Source organism: Dreissena polymorpha, chromosome 6, assembly GCF_020536995.1.
Source record: "Dreissena polymorpha isolate Duluth1 chromosome 6, UMN_Dpol_1.0, whole genome shotgun sequence".
Taxonomy (NCBI): domain Eukaryota; kingdom Metazoa; phylum Mollusca; class Bivalvia; order Myida; family Dreissenidae; genus Dreissena; species Dreissena polymorpha.
The window spans coordinates 100691374-100710823 of record NC_068360.1 but is presented as its reverse complement, the minus strand read 5'-3'; the positions used below and the strand labels follow the sequence as shown (position 1 = coordinate 100710823).

The 19450-nt window shown below is 36.9% G+C and overlaps 1 protein-coding gene across 5 annotated transcripts in view; it reads right to left on the bottom strand.

Moving 5' to 3' along the window:
- The window catches only part of LOC127836082 (uncharacterized), a 97722-nt gene that overhangs the window by 33667 nt on the left and 44605 nt on the right, over positions 1-19450 (bottom strand). For all 5 annotated transcript variants that reach the window (XM_052362510.1, XM_052362506.1, XM_052362509.1 and 2 more), the window contains exons 7-15: positions 18711-18854; positions 15443-15526; positions 12894-13188; positions 11512-11646; positions 9078-9295; positions 7973-8064; positions 5343-7080; positions 4193-4300; positions 1685-1940 (exon numbers count right to left, since the gene is read on the bottom strand). In XM_052362510.1, coding sequence (XP_052218470.1) covers positions 1685-1940; positions 4193-4300; positions 5343-7080; positions 7973-8064; positions 9078-9295; positions 11512-11646; positions 12894-13188; positions 15443-15526; positions 18711-18854 — 3070 coding nt within the window. The remainder of the gene's footprint in view (positions 1-1684; positions 1941-4192; positions 4301-5342; positions 7081-7972; positions 8065-9077; positions 9296-11511; positions 11647-12893; positions 13189-15442; positions 15527-18710; positions 18855-19450) is intronic.

The window sequence follows — 19450 nt, the reverse complement described above, 5'->3', positions numbered from 1 at the left end:
GAATTTGGCACATGTATAGTGAAAACAACTATAATTATTTATATTAAAAAATATATAAACGTAGCAGAGAGCAACAATTTTTTTAATATTTGCTTTTAAACCCTTAAAACACAGATTAAATAAGGCTTGAAAATTGACAATAAAATTCCATCGATTCAGATTACAATAGATTTCTTGATTATAGGTACATACAATTTTATTTATATGCTCTCTAATTGCAAATTAATTAAGCCTTCTTGCAAGACCTGAGACCAGTTAAAGCTAAAACACTTATCAATATTGTTGCTATGATAAATGTACTGCCTATTTTACTGCCAAATTTATTCATATACCAGTGACTTTTTTTTTCATTCTTAATTTAAAGTCTATGGCTTTTTAATTTGGAAAAATTGAATTGTAAACCCGGAAATTTTGGAAAATGTTATAATAAATATTATTAATATTATTAAAACATTGCATCATTCAACTCTTTTCAGTAAAATGCAATATTTACTTGCAATTTTGTCAAATAAAGTGAAACTTAAGTTTAGAATGGAAATAATAATCAATAGCAAATACTTATATTTGTAACACCTATAATCCTTCCTTTTTAGAATGAAGTAAACAAATAAGTAAGTAAATACAGGGATTGGAAAAACACTCAGAAATTCCTCAATGAAACTGTATTCCTTTAACTTAAACATTTAAACTTATTTTTTAGGCCAAAGATTCTTATATTAATGCATTTACACTAAGTTTTTTCCCAAAGAGCTCATTGTATATGGCTCCCTTATTTATTTATACTTTCAATATGTGCTGCAAACTGGAAAAACTGCATGTGCCTAAAAGTGTTGTCCCAGATTAGCCTGTGCAGTCTGCACGGGCTAATCAGGGACATAAATTTCTGCTTTATGGACTATTTCCTTTGAGGGAAGTCTCTTCTTAGCAAATATCCAGTTAAGGCATGAAGTGTTGTCCCTAATTAGCCTGTGCACACTGCACAGGCTAATCTAGGAAACACTATACTCACTTGCATTTAGCCCCAATTTCTCAGAACAATGCTCACATTAATACATTTAAACTTGCTTTTTTTCTAAGTAGCACTTAAAATATGGCTTCTTCATTTACAATTGTATTTAATTTCACATTTAATAAAATAAAAAAATAACAAGAGATGTGTTTGTCAGACACATTTTTTTTTTACCTTTGACCTTAAAGGTTGATCTTGACCATTCACCACTCAAAATGTGCAACTCCATGAGATACACATGCATATCAAATATCAAGTTGCTATCATCATATTGCAAAAGTTATGACCAAGGTTAATGTTTTGAGAAACGTACAATGACAGACAGACAGACACATACAATGACAGACAGACAGATAGACAGGCAAAAAACAATATACCCCTGATCATGTGTGTCTTGTTCTAATAAAACTGGGCTTAATTCATGTGCGTAAAGTCCCAGATTAGCATGTGAAGTCCGCACAGGCTAATCAGGGATGACACTTTCCGCCTAAACTTGATTATCGGTAAGGAGGGACTTCCTTGAAACTAAAAATACCATTAAAGCAGAAAGTGTCGTCCCTTATTAGCCTGTGCGGACTGCACAGGCTGATATAGAACGACACTTTACACACATGAATTAAACCCAGTTTTCTCAGAACACGACACATTTGATCCGGGGCATTCAAAAATCCCAACCTTTCCTCAGAGCCTCCATCTGTGTGTGAACATTCTCCATGTCAGGCTCCTCTGGAATCCTCTCGGAACTCTTCGACTGCGAGTAATCCAGCGAGCGCTGTGACTTCTGGGATTGCATTGAGTACTGGGAGAGGTCGTTGGGGTCACTGGAATGGCCGTCTGATGGTCGGGCGCTGGAAGATGGGGTCTCCACCTCCATGATCGTAGACAGGTTGAACGGCTGGCGTAGATTGGTTGGGTACATGTCTTGCAATTGCTGGGGAAAAGATAGTATTTGCTTATTAGGAATATTGTGCAGTATTTTATGTTGGTCTATCATGGTGGTCCGTTAACCGCCTCACACTTTTCCTGGGTGAGCTGGATTTACAGTACTTAGTGCCAGTATTAAGGTAAAATGGCTGGCATAGACTGGTTCGGTACATGTCTTGCAGTTGCCCAGTAAAAAGATATGAGCCTTTTTCTGGGAAAACGGGGCTTAATGCATAAGCATGAAGTGTTGTCCCAGATAAGCGGTGCAGGCCCCACAGGCTAATCAGGGACAACAATTTCTGCTGTTATTTTTTGTTGTTTCTATTTCAAGGCAGTCACTGCTTTACAAAAATCCAGTTTAGGCGTAAAGTGTTGTCCCTGATAAGCCTGTGCAGACATCACAGGCTAAAATGGGATGACACTTTACACACATGCATTAAGCCTGTTTATCAAAGGCCGACTCATATTTGTTTATTTTGTAAGTTTTTTATAAGATTCGACAGTTATTTTGGTTGTATCATGGTGGCCTGTTGACCTTCTCACTGATATCCTGTGTAAGATGGTTTACCAATTCTTAGTACCAGTAACTGACAACTGCCCTTCTTAAAGCAGATGTGTGGACAAATTAGCCTTTGAAAAAATATATTAGTTATTTTCATGAATAATCCCACAAAGGCAATGTTACCAGCACACTTGGATTTATAGTCGAACAATAAACCAAATGAGCTAGCAAAACAAAAAAATGTTACTACATATACTGATATATTATAGTTTTTTTTTTAAATTAGCATGTAAATCATATTAAAAGGAGCCATAGCTTTAATAGGTCTGTCTGGTACATACTGGCAATATCTTACAAAAAGAAAATCATAGTCCTATTGATGTACATGGTATTTTGCAAACATAAGTAAAGCAGAAAATTAATATAATAAGCTAGATGCACGCTTGAACAATTAACCTTTTACCACTTAGTAAAGACCTTTTTAACCAGATTCAAGTTTTTAAGGCCTCATTTCGAACCCTAAGATACTGTTGAGCAGCAAACAGCATAAAACATGACAAGACGGCGAGTTACTTGCAGGCTGTTCTGGTTTTATGCTGTTTTGCACATGGCTATTTTTGCTTTGCTTCTGAGTGGGAAAGAGTTACAGTTATAAATAGTATTAAATAAATAACAAGAGATTACCAAGCAATATGGTCCCCTACTGGTTTCCCCATTGTCAGTAAAAAAAATTGTTGCCATAGCAACCAGAATTCTTGACATACGAACAATATGTATTGTTGTGCATAATCTTCATATTGCCATCTGTCCATGTTTCATGAAAAAATATGACGAACTTTTAAAGTTATCGCAGGATCCAGAAAAGTGTGACGGCATTACAGACAGGCTGACAGACAGACAAACTGACAGACAGACAGACACAGAGCACAAACCATAGGTCACCTCTGGTTTCACCTGTAGGGGACAACAAAACAAAATTAATGTCACTGAAGGTCCTCTCTATAAAGTATAATAGATTACATTTATACATATGAAATGCCAAGTAACAACTATTGCAACATGTGCCCATTGTAGAGCAAGCTTGCTCCCTCTGAACCTTTCCTATTATGTCCTAGGCAGAGTCTTACAGAGCCCACATTTTTGTCAGCCTTTTTGATTGTTCTTAGCTCTGGAACAAAAAGTGTTTCATGCATGTTTCATTCATGCAGTCCACACAGGCTTTTCAATAACAACGAAATTCCACTGGACTGCACATGCTAATCTTGTACAACACATGCATTACACCCTGTTTTCCCAAAACGCGGTTCAAGTATATGTCAGACAGGTTTCACAGAGCCTGCTGTGTTTTTGCAGTGTCCCTCACCTGTCTTGACATTCCTTCAGAAACCAGGAATGCAAGCTAATTAAATCAACCTCAAGGGTTCAGTTTATAGTCATTGGAAATACTGAACATAGGGAGTTTAGTAGGGATGATAATAATTTATTCATGTTCTGGGAAAACCGGGCTTAATGCATGTTCCTAAAGAGTAGTCTCAGTTTATTCTGTGCAGTGTGCACAGGCTAATGAGGGACCACACGTTTCACTTTAAATGGATTTTCTCTAAGGAGATACTTCCTTTAAATGAAAAAAACATAAAAGCGGAAAGTGACATCCCTGATAAGCCTGCACGGACTGCACAGGCTAATCTGGGATGACACTTTACACACATGCATTAAGCCCGGTTCTCCCAGAATGAGGCCCAACTCAGGCTCCGTACCTGTTGTTTGGCAGTATCTCTCAACTGCCTTGCCAACTCCTCGGGAGCAAGGGAGGCCAGCTTAGCCTTCAAGTCTTCTTCCTTACTCCGTAGACTCTGCTGTCCTTGCTGTAAAACAAAACAGTGAACAAGTCTTCATGACATGCACTGGACTGGTTACAAAATCAACCAAACAGTGAACAAGTCTTCATGACATGCACTGGACTGGTTACAAAATCAACCAAACAGTGAACAAGTCTTCATGACATGCACTGGACTGGTTACAAAATAAAATTTAACTTAAGATGCTTCTGGAATACCACCCCTGGACTGGTTACAAAATCCATACACAAATTGCTTAACCCTTTACTGCTATAATATGCGCTTTGACGAACTTGCAGTCCATTAGAAAATCAAATAAATTTAAGACCTTTCTTACTGGATTCAAGTTTTATAACCTTCATATCCAATCATATGATTTTGATCGGCATATAACCTGACCAGACTGCAAGTACCCCAGGCGGGTCTGGTTTTATGCAGGTTGCATATAGCCACTTTCACATTGAACATCGCAGTGGGAAAGGGTACAGTAAACTGAATCTGCAGTTCACTATTTAAATAACGCTCGTCAAAAATGAAAACAATGGTACCATTAACAAGAATGCAAGTATTTTTTCTATTGATTAACTATTTTTGTAAATATTTAATATCGTAAGAACTTGTGGTTTTCCTTTTAATGAAACAATTATTGCTGTTTTTATTATCTATACAACAGAATCCAAAATAGATTTTATGATAATATATATCAGTGATTTTTTTCACCATTTTGGGAATGGGGCCGGGTCCATTTTAATTGGGAAAATTAGAGGCGTTTTTACTAAAATTGGGAAATTAATGTTGTTGCTGTTTTGCTAAAAAATGCTTTAAATTGAGAATAGAAGTGTTTTCAGTATTATTTGTACTAAGGTTGAACTTATATGGCTGGATGGGTAATGAATAAAATGTGTTGAAATCTAAAAAAACATTTGTTTTTTTTTTTGAAAATTTTAAGGTCCTATTTGGTAAAAAATATATACTTTTTTGGGGAAAAATATATACTTTTTTCCATTCGGAATGGGGCCGAAAACCAGAACCGATTTTTATATTTTAGCAAACACAGCAAAATCCCTACCTGATGTCTCCGAATGATTTCCTCTTTCTGGCGCTGTATATCTTCCAGTTGTTTATGAAGTTCGTCCTGTCGCAACATCGACACGTCCCCCTCACTCCCAGACGTGAAACTAGTTGAAGTGTTAATATCCGACTCTTCAGTAGTCGCACTTGATCGCTCAGCTTTGTCGTGGGAACGTTTCCGACTCGCTTCCGTATTCCGCGGGGCCGGTTTAGGGGCCAGTTTCAGCGCTGGGCTTCCCTTTTCCGTCAATGATGATACGTCACTCTCTGTGCTGTCCGTAGTGTCAGTCATGTCAAGATTCCTCTGGGTGTAAGCATCATAAACTCTATCAGGGAACGATTCATTTTGAACCAACGACTCGTCACCTTCGAAAGGCAATGACTTTCGGATGGACTCAAACTTGTTTTTCCTGAGGTTTGTTTCCGAATTGAGATCCAGACCAGCCGGAATTCCTCCCTTTATCTGGACAGTGCCAACAGTTGCCGTCATCATAGAAGAGGGTCTGCCAGAAGTATCGTGATCAGGTTGTGATAGTGTTGCAGCATAGTATGGATGTGCGGCCAATGAAGCCAAGAGGGAGGCAACCGATGTTTGACCTTGACCTTGGCCAAAGCCCCTTGGTACAGGAACTGGGACTGCTGGATCTTTTCCTGTTTGCCCTTTTGTATGAGCCACTGATGTTTGTTGTGGAATGTCTCCGTTCTCCAAGTACTTTGCTCCTAGGCCTTCCAGTCTTGTCAAATCCAAGTTTGGATACCTCTCGAGCAAGTTATCGCGTCTGCGTTTAATTTCTGCTTTCGTTTCATCAAGGACCTTTTTACTTTGCTCGTGTCTAGCTAGCAAGTACTCTTGGTATTCCTTCACTTTTCTCATCTGCTCACTCATCCCCGCATTTGTTAGAGAACTCGGTGGAATGTGACCTGGTGACACTGCAGTGTGACCTTGAAGAGAAGTTGCCGTGGAAACTGGGGCAAATGAACTCGTTGTTGTGGCAACTGGTGCCCCATAGTGGTAGCCATTTTGAGCAGAGACAGGGTACATCTGACTGGAAGAAGTGGCAAGCTGGTCAGTTGTCAGTACCGCTGATGGTGGTTGGTATGCAGACCGTATTTGACCTTGACCCAGATAAGAATTGACCCCTTGACCTTGAGAAGTGTTTATTGGAGCACTGCCTGTAGTGGCAGTGGGAGGTATGGAGTGCATCGGATTCTGTGACATACCAGAGGATGACAAACTCCCATTCAAGTTCTGATGCAGGCCAGGTTGCATGGCAACACCATGGTGACCCTGAAATTGTGACGCCTGCTGCGGGAAAGAGTGTGGCTGGGGCATAGACATCATGGGAAAATATCCGGACACTGGCATGTGTCCATTCTGCAACGATTCAAAACCAATCGGCTGAGCACCTTGCCAGGGCTGAAAAGTCTGAACATACGGTTGTGAAGTCTGGGGTTCAAATGCGGGAGCTGTGGGCATGCGAGTCTCAGAGACAGGTGCAGCCATGGAAACTGGTGCAGTTGTTGGCATTGATGTAGCGTAAGACCCTGGTGCAGGCATTTGCATAGCAGCAGACGACAATGTTGGCATCGTCATGGCAACGGACCCTGGTGCCGATACAGCGTATGATGATGGTGGTGGTGGTGTCTGCTGGGTACCTGCCTGGTTGGCAAGCTGCAGCTTCTGCTGCTCATAGGTCAACTTCTGGAGCTGAAGTTCCAACTGGCGCTTCTGCTCTCTGAAAAAAGCATAATAATATATATGAGTAACTTCATACGAAAACGGGTCTTGTGAAGTTCCAACTTGATCTTTTTCTCTGAGAAATAAATATAACAATAAACATTTACAATCGCATCATGCAAAAATGGTTCTTATGCCGTATGCAGACACGGAGCCAAAAGGAGCTACCCAAATCACTATAAAGGTTTTATGGTTTTCTCATGGGCAGACACTGTTTCTTTTTACCAGACTGCAGATGCTGGCAGCATCTGGATTAAGACCCATTTGAGCACAACCAGGCTGGTGTATTTTATTCTGGCAATCTTAACAAACCAAACATTTCGTCTTCAAATTTTTCAACAGACAGACAGTTGAAAGGATGGAGAGGATGGGTATAAAGAACAGTGATATAACAAGGTGAATACGAAGTGATATAACAAGGTGAATACCAAGTGATATAACAAGGTGTATACCAAGTGATATAACATGGTGAATACCAAGTGATATAACAAGGTGTATACCAAGTGAGATAACAATGTGTATTCCAAGTGATTTAACAAGGTGAATACCAAGTGATATAACAAGGTGAATACCAAGTGATAAAATAAGGTGTATACCAAGTGATATAACAAGGTGAATACCAAGTGACATAACAAGGTGAATACCAAGTGATATAACAAGGTGTATACCAAGTGATATAACAAGGTGTATACAAAGTTTCATGATCCCATCTTATTTACTTTGTGAAAATTTATAATACTAAGTAGCCTGATGGTGAAGAACGGAAGATCACACATCATCAGTATAATACGAATATTCATCCAAGTATCTTCAGTTTTTGAGTGAGTGAGTCAGTGAGTGAGTGACTGAGTAAGTATTTTCATCTGAATGAAGGCAACAAATCCACCAACAAGATAATCTCCTGCTGCTTGCATATCTCTGCATACTCTATCTGCTGCAGCTGAGAGGGCATGCTGGGCATCTGAGTGGGCTCAGGATAAAACTGAAATACAATACGTTACACAGAATATCACAGAATATCACACAGAATGACTGAGAGAATATCCCACAGAATTTCACACAAAAAATCGCACAGACTATCATCCAAAATATCACAATGAGAATTACACAAAATATCATAAAGGATATCAAATAGAATGACTTACAGAATAACTGAGAGAATATAACACAGAATTTCGCACAAAATATCTCACAGACTATCATACAAAATATCCTAATGACAATCACACAAAATATCATAAAGAATATCTTACCGAATAACTTACAAATTTCACACAGAATATTACACAAAATAACTTAAAGAATATCACACACAATATCTGACAGCATATCACCCAAACGATCACAATGAGAATCACACAGAATATCACACAGTAAATCACAGAGAATATCACACTAGTAAATCACATAGAATATCACACTAGTAAATTGTTCCTGGAGAATTATTCAGGCCTTACTCTGGAAAAACAGGCTAATTAGGGTCGACACTTTCTGCTTTCTCTTTTTTTTATTAAAAGCATTTGCTTTCTAAAAGATGAAAAATCTAGTCTAGATGGAAAGTATTGACCCTGATTAGCCTGTGCCGACTGCACAGACTTATCTGAAACAACATTCTGCCCACATGCATTAACCATTTCAGTGCTGGAACTGAATTGTGAAGGCCTTTCCAAACAGTTTGGATCCAGATGAGACGCCACAAAATGTGGCGTCTCATCTGGATCCAAACTGTTTGCTATTCTGATAGTATTCTTTGAAAAAAAAATGAAGAAAATGCTTATTTTACAAATTCAGCAGACGACATTTTAGCAGACGACAAATTGCCCAGCATGCATTAACCCCTGTTTTCACATAGCAAGGCTCATTTTATATGACAGTTGAAGAATTGAGTGAATTAAGGATTAAAAGCTTAAGGTGAGCTTGATGAAGATTGACCAAGCAGTATCAAAGCAATAGCTAGCTGTACGTTGCATTAATGTACATTTACGATATTTCTACCTGCACATTTGTTTGCTGTCGCTGATTGGTAGCCCAGAGTGTGTCTGAGAATCCATCTGGACGCATGGCTGTGATTCTCTCCCTTGTCTGCTCTCCTTTTGAAGGTGCAATTTTCCTACTGCCTCCGTTGTCTGTAGCAACAGGGGAATGAACTCTTCGCTGCTTCTCTGGGGACTCTTCAGGCAACAAGGGGTGAAAGTCACCATCCCCATTAATAGCTGCAACATACAGGAAAGTTGTCATTGTTTCCATTTTAGAAATCAGCTCAAAACAAGCCGTGAACTATTAAACATTAAACCCGGTTTGCAAAGATTCTGGGTTTTAAATGACAGCCTCAAAACATTCTCCTGTTTAAATACAGTGGGATTTTAGTAGTCAGCTGTGGTCTATTGGGGATTGGTCACTTGCTTTAAAAAAAGGAACTTCAGAAACAAGTTTTATATTTATCAATCAACTGTTTTATATTTTTTGTGTTTGTATTAATTTTCTTTTGTAGCATAGATTATAGGATCTGAAAAATCCATAATTTGTTAAACATGTAAAGCACTTATTAGAGAATATATGGCATCATACAGAAGTCAAAGTCATAACAAGTGTGTGATTTTGATAACACAACAGGTAAAAAATACCATACAGGGTTTACCTGAAGTCTTTAGTTTAAAAAATATTTAACAATATAGCGCTCTATTTAACAAATTTAAGAACTATGTTAAGAACTATTTGCAATTTATCTTTACACTTGAAGGGAAGAAATTGGCTGGAAGCAGTGGACTTCACACTCCTAAATTACATCTTCTTTCATTTAAAGGTAAAAAACCACTCTGATTGGATAATCTGCTCACATGACCGACTTTCAATTTCCTATTGAATCCACTATGTATGCAAATTTATTTGTATAAATCCATGACCATGCTAAATGTTCATGTCGGAACAATTTGCCAATGACTTCATTGTTTTGTGCAAAAATTCACATCATAGCCTTTACTTTTTCAATTGCTAAATGCTGTCCTAGTTGGATCAATGTCAATGATAAAATGTTGAAGGTGATGAAATATATCAGCTATGGATGTTAAGGCAGATTAACTATAAGGCATCATTTCCCCAACAGTTCATACACCAATGAAATGCCTAGAAAATATGGTGTCCACCTCATGACTGGGAAGTCAAGGACTCAATGCCAGGGCGACAGATAAGGTTTGTTTTATCGTTTTTACGATTTGTTTTTGACAGAAAACGAATTGAAATTAAAAATCAATCGTACAGAAAACGATCATGAAAATGGAAAACGAATTGATATTGATTCTTCGTTGTTTTATTTGTTCCGATTTCCGCCATACCGCGTTTAATTATAATTAGTGTATTATAACCTTTAGTGCAGCCGTAATATTTTCAGTTAGTTCATATAAACACCGTTTTGGGCCGGTGTCAATGTAAAAAGTTACTTCTTCCAAAATAAGTTCGGGAAAAGGTTCTCTGTTAAACGCGGTCGGGTTAAGAAACTTTCATAAACGGCATGCGCGCCCAATATTTTACAATTCGTTACGAGACCCAAACCGTCGGAAAAAGACATTAAGAGTATACAATCGCGTTTAATAGCGCAAGTGACTTATTCTGAAATATTCGGCTCAAAACACCGCTGCGATTCCGTGTCTCAAAAACTAAAAACATCATGATTTCCACTGGCTTGTCATCGATTGAGAGGGTTTGGCAATGTGAGTATGATCTGAGACTGCAAGGCAGGAGTGTTGAAACTGGTTTAAACAAAATGACTCCATCATTCATTTGTCAATATACAATTAGTACTAATATTTACAAACAACCATTGTCTGTGTGAATATATAATGACTTTATTTGAATAAGAAATGCTGAGAATTATTAATATCCAAATATGAAGGGCTAATCTGTTCCAGAAATACATAAACGTTTTGATCAAATTGTAAAAAAACTAATTGACAAATAGTTTTGAGGGGAAAAAACAAATTGTTACAAAAAGCTAGCAGTGAAAACGAATTGACCCAAAATATTATCTGTTGCCCTGAATGCACCGTGGAAGCATTCTTTACCCCTTTACCACTTAGATATGTATTTTCATGCATTTGTAGTCCCTTAAAAAGTTACATTTAATTAAATACCTTTCTCACTAAATTTAAGTTTCAAAGGCTTCATTTCCAACCCTTCGTTATTGATGAGCAGCAAACAGCATTTAACCTGACCAGACTGCAAGTTACTTACATGCTGTTCTGGTTCTGTGCTGGTTGCAAAAGCCATTTTGTATTTGCTTCTTGTGGGGAAAGCTTTAAATCTCCTTAAATACAACCAAGTACTGATTCTAACCAAGAAAACAGACTTGAGGGTGGTTCAATAAGACTTAGGCTTACAATGTAATCAGCTAAAATAAGAAGGTTTAAACTAATTGAAGTAGAGCACCACTCACCAGGTGACTGATTGTCCCCAGCCTGGTTCAAGGTCGGGTACACCGGACTCTCTCCCACCTCACCCAGGGCGCGGGTGTTCACCCACTCCTCCCGCTGCGACTTGATACGATCCATGAGGCTACGCAGCACCTTCTCTGTGAACAAAAAAGAAAAAATATGTTAAAGGATATGTTATGAGTATTTCCAAGAAGAATACAACATGTTATTTGGAAATAATGCTTAGGGTCAAGGTCAGGTATGCTGGGCTCTCTCCCACCTCCCCCAGGAGCGTTCTTTAGATATTCAAAAAGACGCCATGTACTGATTCTTACCAAGAGACACAAGAGCTTTTCAATAAGACTAAGCTACGAAGCACCTTCTCTGTGAACAAAAAAGAAGACATATGTACAAGGATATGTTATGAGTATTTCATAGGAGAAGAATACAACATGTTATTTGGAAATAATGTTAATAATAAAAATAAGCATATCATAGGATAAGAGTACAACATCTTAGTTAAGAAATAAAATTCATTATTTGTAATTGTTTAAATCATTGGAACATAATGTTCAATAGTTGACTTTTTGAAGATAAATAATTGTAATGCAAAAACTATTTTAATTTCAATTTTAACAAGAGATGTGTTTGTCAGAAACACAATGCCCGCTATTGCGCTGCATTGAAGCCATAAATTTGACATTTGACCTTGAAGGATGACCTTGACCTTTCACCACTCAAAATGTGCAGCTCCATGACATACACATACATGCCAAATATAAAGTTGCTATCTTCAATATGTCAAAAGTTATGACCAAGGTTAAAGTTTTGACGCCGCTTTGAAGCCATATATTTGACCTTTGACCTTGAAGAATGACCTTGACCTTTCACCACTCAAAATGTGCAGCTCCATGAGATACACATGCATGACTTATATCCAGTTGCTATCTTCAATATTGCAAAAGTTATTAAATATTCAAAAACTTTAACCAAGGTTAAAGTTTTTCACAGAATGACAGACAGACAGACAGGCCAGAAAGAATATACCCCCGATCATTCGATCCAGGGGCATATATGTTAGGCTAAATAAATACACATATTTCAAAACTAAAAAAAAACTTACCCTTAAATGTTGCAAAAAGCACTTCAAAACATATAAATTACTTGAAAATGGTGATATTTTCCAAGTAACAGTCTTCTATAACAAGGCAAGTGTCCATAAGGCACAAATGAACCAAATTTCCTTTTTGTCTAAAACTTCTGCTTATGTCACAAATAAGCCATTTTACTGCCCAATTAGGGGCATAAAAATACTGAAGATAAAAATGTATTTTGGAAAAAGCATAATATTCAAAATGACCGACTTGAAAATAATGGAATATTAAAATGTAACATTCTCCCTTACCTGGCTGTTTCCGTTGTTTTGGCACATTGGTCATGTCCTGCAGCACAGAGGGCATTCCAGGCAGAGTCGGCTCCCTTATCGGCGTCCTAGTCTCGCCGTTTCCCATCCCGTCCTGGCCCGTTACATCCAGTGAGTTCTCCTGACTTGGAATCAAAGGTCCTGACTCGAGAGCCATGCTCACGTCTCCTAGGCGCCGGGTACCGGCCATGTACATGTCTTCAAACTGCTCCTCCAGGTTGCGCTGCCTCTCCTCCCGGTCCTCCATACGTATGTGGGGCGGCTCAAACACTTGTTTCTACAGTGCAATAAATAAACATTGTTGATATCCTTGAGTTTTATGGATTTTGTATTTATTGATTCATAACAATGAATTGTATGCCCAAAAATTACAGTCTTCTTTCAGTCTGTTTCTCTATTGCAAAAAGTACTCTTTTTTTTCCAAAACTCTTTACTATTTCCCATTTTTATGGTTTATCATGCAATTTTCCAATCCACAATGTACAGGCTGTAAAATATATACAAACAAGAACTGTGTTTGCGAAACACAATATCGCCTACTGCACTTCGAAGCTGCACAGCAGCTATTTTAGAGTAAATTGTTAAGTCAAAGGCCCATAATACAGCTACATGTACTTACTGGTATATTGCCCTACTTACTGGTATATTATACTACTTACTGGTATATTGCCTTACTTACTGGTATATTGGGTTACTTACTGGTCTACTTACTGGTATATTGCCCTACTTACTGGTATATTGAGCTACCTACTGGTATATTGAGCTACTTACTGGTATATTGAGCTACTTACTGGTATATTGAGCTACTTACTGGTATATTGAGCTACTTACTGGTATACTGAGCTACTTACTGTTATATTGAGCTACTTACTGGTATATTGAGCTACTTACTGGTATATTGAGCAACTTACTGGTATATTGAGCTACTTACTGGTATATTGAGTTACTTACTGGTATATTGAGTTACTTACTGGTATATTGAGTTACTTACTGGTATCTTGAGCTACTTACTGGTATCTTGAGCTACTTACCTGTATCTTGAGCTACTTACTGGTATATTGAGCTACTTACTGGTATATTGAGTTACTTACTGGTATATTGAGCAACTTACTGGTATATTGAGTTACTTATTGGTATATTGAGCTACTTACTGGTATATTGAGCTACTGACTTGTATATTGAGCTACTTACTGGTATATTGAGCTACTTACTGGTATCTTGAGCTACTTACTGGTATATTGAGTTACTAACTGGTATATTGAGCTACTTACTGGTATATTGAGCTACTTACTGGTATATTGAGCTACTTACTGGTATATTGAGTTACTTACTGGTATATTGAGCTACTTACTGGTATATTGAGCTACTGACTGGTATATTGAGCTACTTACTGGTATATTGAGCTACTTACTGGTATATTGAGCTACTTACTGGTATATTGAGCTACTTACTGGTATATTGAGCTAATTACTGGTATCTTGAGCTACTTACTGGTATCTTGAGCTACTTACTGGTATATTGAGTTACTAACTGGTATATTGAGCTACTTACTGGTATATTGAGCTACTTACTGGTATATTGAGCTACTTACTGGTATATTGAGCTACTTACTGGTATATTGAGTTACTTACTGGTATATTGAGTTACTTACTGGTATATTGAGTTACTTACTGGTATTTTGAGCTACTTACTGGTATATTGAGCTACTGACTGGTATCTTGAGCTACTTACTGGTATATTGAGCTACTTACTGGTATATTGAGTTACTTACTGGTATATTGAGCTACTTACTGGTATATTGAGTTACTTACTGGTATATTGAGCTACTTACTGGTATATTGAGTTACTTACTGGTATCTTGAGCTACTTACTGGAATATTGAGTTACTAACTGGTATATTGAGCTACTTACTGGTATATTGAGCTACTTACTGGTATATTGAGCTACTTACTGGTATATTGAGCTACTGACTGGTATCTTGAGCTACTTACTGGTATCTTGAGCTACTTACTGGTATATTGAGTTACTAACTGGTATATTGAGCTACTTACTGGTATATTGAGCTACTTACTGGTATATTGAGCTACTTACTGGTATATTGAGTTACTTACTGGTATATTGAGCTACTTACTGGTATATTGAGCTACTCACTGGTATATTGATCTACTTACTGGTATATTGAGCTACTAACTGGTATATTGAGCTACTTACTGGTATATTGCCTTACTTACTGGTATATTGAGCTTCTTACTGGTATATTGAGCTACTTACTGGTATATTGCCCTACTTACTGGTATATTGCCTTACTTACTGGTATATTGAGCTACTTACTGGTATATTGAGCTACTTACTGGTATATTGCCTTACTTACTGGTATATTGAGCTACTTACTGGTATATTGAGCTACTGACTGGTATATTGAGCTACTGACTGGTATATTGAGCTACTGACTGGTATATTGAGCTACTGACTGGTATATTGAGCTACTTACTGGTATACTGCCGTACTTACAGGCATATTGCGTCACTTACTGGTATATTGTGCACAATTTTCAGTCTTCGCTCTCTGTCTGAACGCTGAAGGTCACTCAGATCATGGAGGATATTGTCATAGTCCTGGAAACAGAGAAAAAACACGGCTATTAAAGTGTGTTCCTTCTTGACCATTTACCACTTAGATATGCACTTTGACACATGTGTAGTCCATTACAAAATCATATAAAATTGAAGATCTTTCTGAATAGAATCATATTTTAAAGGATTCATTTCCAAATCCTAAATACATGAGCAGCAAACAGCAAAACTACCCTAAAACACTATTATCATTCTTTTTGTATCACCTTAGAGATGAAATACACAGTACAGTGCCTTAACTCTTTTGTCTATACATTTGTAACTACAGAGGTAGTTTTATTTGTTAATTTTGTTGTGAAATCTCTTAAATTCCATAACAATTGAAGAAATTCGCACTAAAAGTAACAAATAAATATACATGTATTCACACACTTCAATTGCACATATTGTTCAATATTGTTCAAGTTTACTTCTTCATTGAATTATAAGCATGCACTGTGCTAACTGCTTGTTTGCCCTTTTATTAAAGGTAGAAAGTGATAAAAATATTAAAATGGTGGGATATTATCAATAATATAGATATTCATTGAATACAAAGCTATTTATGTCTTTCTGTTTGAACATTCAGATGAGCTTACCAAAGTAACATTTGCAAGATTAATGTCTCTCTTGTTCAACACTAACCATATATACTGTACATCATTTATTGTTCAACCAAACATAATAATTTCATACCATGCAAATTATATTTTATGAAAGTGCACATAAATTCCATGGATAAAGCACACTTAATAATTCTAAAAAACAACAACATTGACATCTTTAGTACTCTCATATTAAAATAATTTTTGTCTTACACATTTTATATGCTGAATGCCAACTAATCTCTGGGAACATCTATCTCAATACTATAACCTAATAATACACAGTGGTGATTATCACAAGGCCAAAATATTCACGCTGTTTGAAAACATGTTCCTCATATATGTTCAAACAAATCATTGGCATAAAGAGGAAAAACATTTAATATGCATTTGTGTTTCCTTATGCTTTACTCAATAAACATTGTTTTCTCTCATGTAGTTATATGTTGTAGTTGTAAAAAGCATGCTAAAGAAATTATCAATTCAAGCAATGGCATAATATCAGCAATTTTTAACACATGAAAGTACAAATATTTGTTTGAATGTTGTTTGTTGAAAAGTCTGACAAGTTTATTTGTAAGTATACAGACTATATAACAGACCGATGTCCATGGTAAATAGAGTTACCCCTTTTCTATTCTTAGCAGGGGGTATAATCAGTGTAATACTATTTCACAACTTCTTTCAACCAGCTGTTTGCCAAAACATATCTGTTATTTTTCGCAGATTAAACAATCGGTATCATAAAAAAGCCATGACCCTAAAATGACTCTGAACAAAAATAACAGCAAACAGCACACTTGAAAACACCTGCTGACAAGATCACGTTACAAAAAGTTCTGTCACCCTAATTTACTTCCTGGCAAGTTTCCATGCAGTAATTTGGCAAAGAACCGTTTATAGGTTAAGTAAGGGCATATAAGACCTTAAGAGCAAAAACTAAGTAAATGTTTGATGATTGCCCTGAAATTAAGATGGTTTTGCTCCAATTAAAAAAGTTAGTACATTCACATGCATTTTAATGTCCTTGGTATTTTTTCCGTGGGATCACATAATGATTCTGCATTATTTATGATATTTATAACATTTTAGGTTCTGTTGCTTTTATATTTAATGATCTTTTTTGTTTGACAGTTATTCAACTGGCTCTCAATCTAAACCAAGTGTTACAGTTACAAACAAACCCCAACTCTGCATGTCTTAAGATGTAGCAAGGTTCAGTTATTTTTGTATTGGAATAAGTTGTAAAAAGGTCTTACTTAACAGATTATACCTATAATTTGTCTGTGCCATCTTTCATGTGTTAACTAGGGCTTACATGTTTCAAATTGTGCCTAAATGTTTCAATCGAGCTTGCATGTTACAATTTAGGACTGCATGTTACAATTTGGAATTGCATGTTACAATTTGGAATTGCATGTTACAATTTGGGATTGCATGTAACCATTGAGCTTGTAAGTTACAATTTGGGCTTACATGTTTGAATTCAGGCTTGCATGATACAGTATAAGTTTACATCTTTGACTTAGGCTAAACATGCTTTAAAAAGAGCTTACATAATTCAATTTCAAACAAGGACGAATAACTTGCAGGAATATTTATTATGTGGTCAAAATTAGTACAAAACAGTAAACCCAGCACTGGTAAGTTTTTTTAAATTTAACAAAGCTTGCTTAAATTTTCAGTTATTCTAATATTTTATTTCTGCCAAGTGATAGCAGACAACTCAAGCCCAGAAGCCAGCCAGACCTTGGAAAAAGCAAAATTACGGTAAAACATCAAAAGGTTCAGAAAAAAATCCAGAAAACTGGCAAGTGAAAAATTATGGCTCAGTAAATACTTTTGTCTGGTCTGTAAAATTGCATTCAGGCCAGTTATAATTTAGAGATTACAATACCTCATGTCCAGTAATTGATTGACAATTTTGGTGAAGAATGATTCAGGGGCTGTTTGACCAAACAGCTCATAACAATGACTGCACTATGTTATATTATACGTCAAATAACTATGCTCCTATATTTGGGATATAAACTTCCAAGGTCTATTAGAATGCTTAATTTCTGAAGAATCTTTTAGTGGAGTGATAAAATACTATAAAATACTATCAAGACCAGATAAAGTGGATGTGGCTATGGATTAGTTCAATATTTCCGGGCTCAAAGATTGGTCACTATAATGAAATAAGGCCCTCTGTGCGTTTAACTATTTCTTATTTGAGCCCCTTTCCCGGACAACTTGACTTAATGCACTTACGTAAAGTGTCAACCAATACTAGCCTGTGCAGTCCCAGACTAGCCTGTGCAGTCCCAGACTAGCCTGTGCAGTCTGCATATGCAAATCATGGTCAACACTTTCCGCTTCCATGGTATGTTTGTGTTTACAGGAAATCTCTTTTCAGTGAAAATCCAGTTTAGGTGGAAAGTGCTGTCCCTGATAATTAAACATAACATAATAATGCTCCTTATTTCCATATATAAACTTCCTAGGCCTATTTTTAAGGTAAATCTGGGACGACACTTAACACAAAAGCATTAAGCCCCATTTTCACAGAGTGGGGGTCAACCAGTTGCAGTTGGTCTTACATGTTTCAGTAGCTCTTTCTCCAACGCTGCATTGTGGCGCAGTCTGGCGCGCTCCAGTTGATCCTGCCGCAGTCTCTTTAGTTCCAGCGCTCGCTCTCGGATCCGTTCTTGTTCCATCTCAGCGGCTTCGCGGGCACTGCTCTGCTGTAAATGTACACTCAATGTTATGGTCCATTGCCCTAAGGCGTTTGCTTGCCAAGGTTTACAGTTGTAAAGACACATGATCAAAGTGTCGCCAAATAAGCGCAACAGGGCAGAATTCTGGTAAAATAGCATTGTAAACTAAAGTGTCAAACAATTAACTAATTTTGGACCAAAAAACCTATTGGTAATTTTTTTTTAGTCACAAAAACTAAGAGTATTTACTTTAGATAAATGTCCATATTTAAAGAGGTTACATGAATGTCAATATTTAAAGAGGTTACATGAATGTCCATATTTAAAGAGGTAACATGTATTTTTTTTTATCCAACCAATAAATGATTTTTCATAAGAAAATACAAAGGTCGTAAAAACTTAAGCTTCATATGACCATTTATTTACATTATTTGGTTTATTCTACATAGATTTAAATACGTGTTTAAAGCAGGTAAAATGTATTGTTCGCATTTTTTGTCTCTACTTTTGGGAAATACCGTTGATATACCACTGTAACTCTTTACCCCATCAGAAGCAAAGTGAAAATGGCTTTTGCAACCAGCATAAAACCAGAACAGCCTGCGAGTAACCCACAGTCTGTT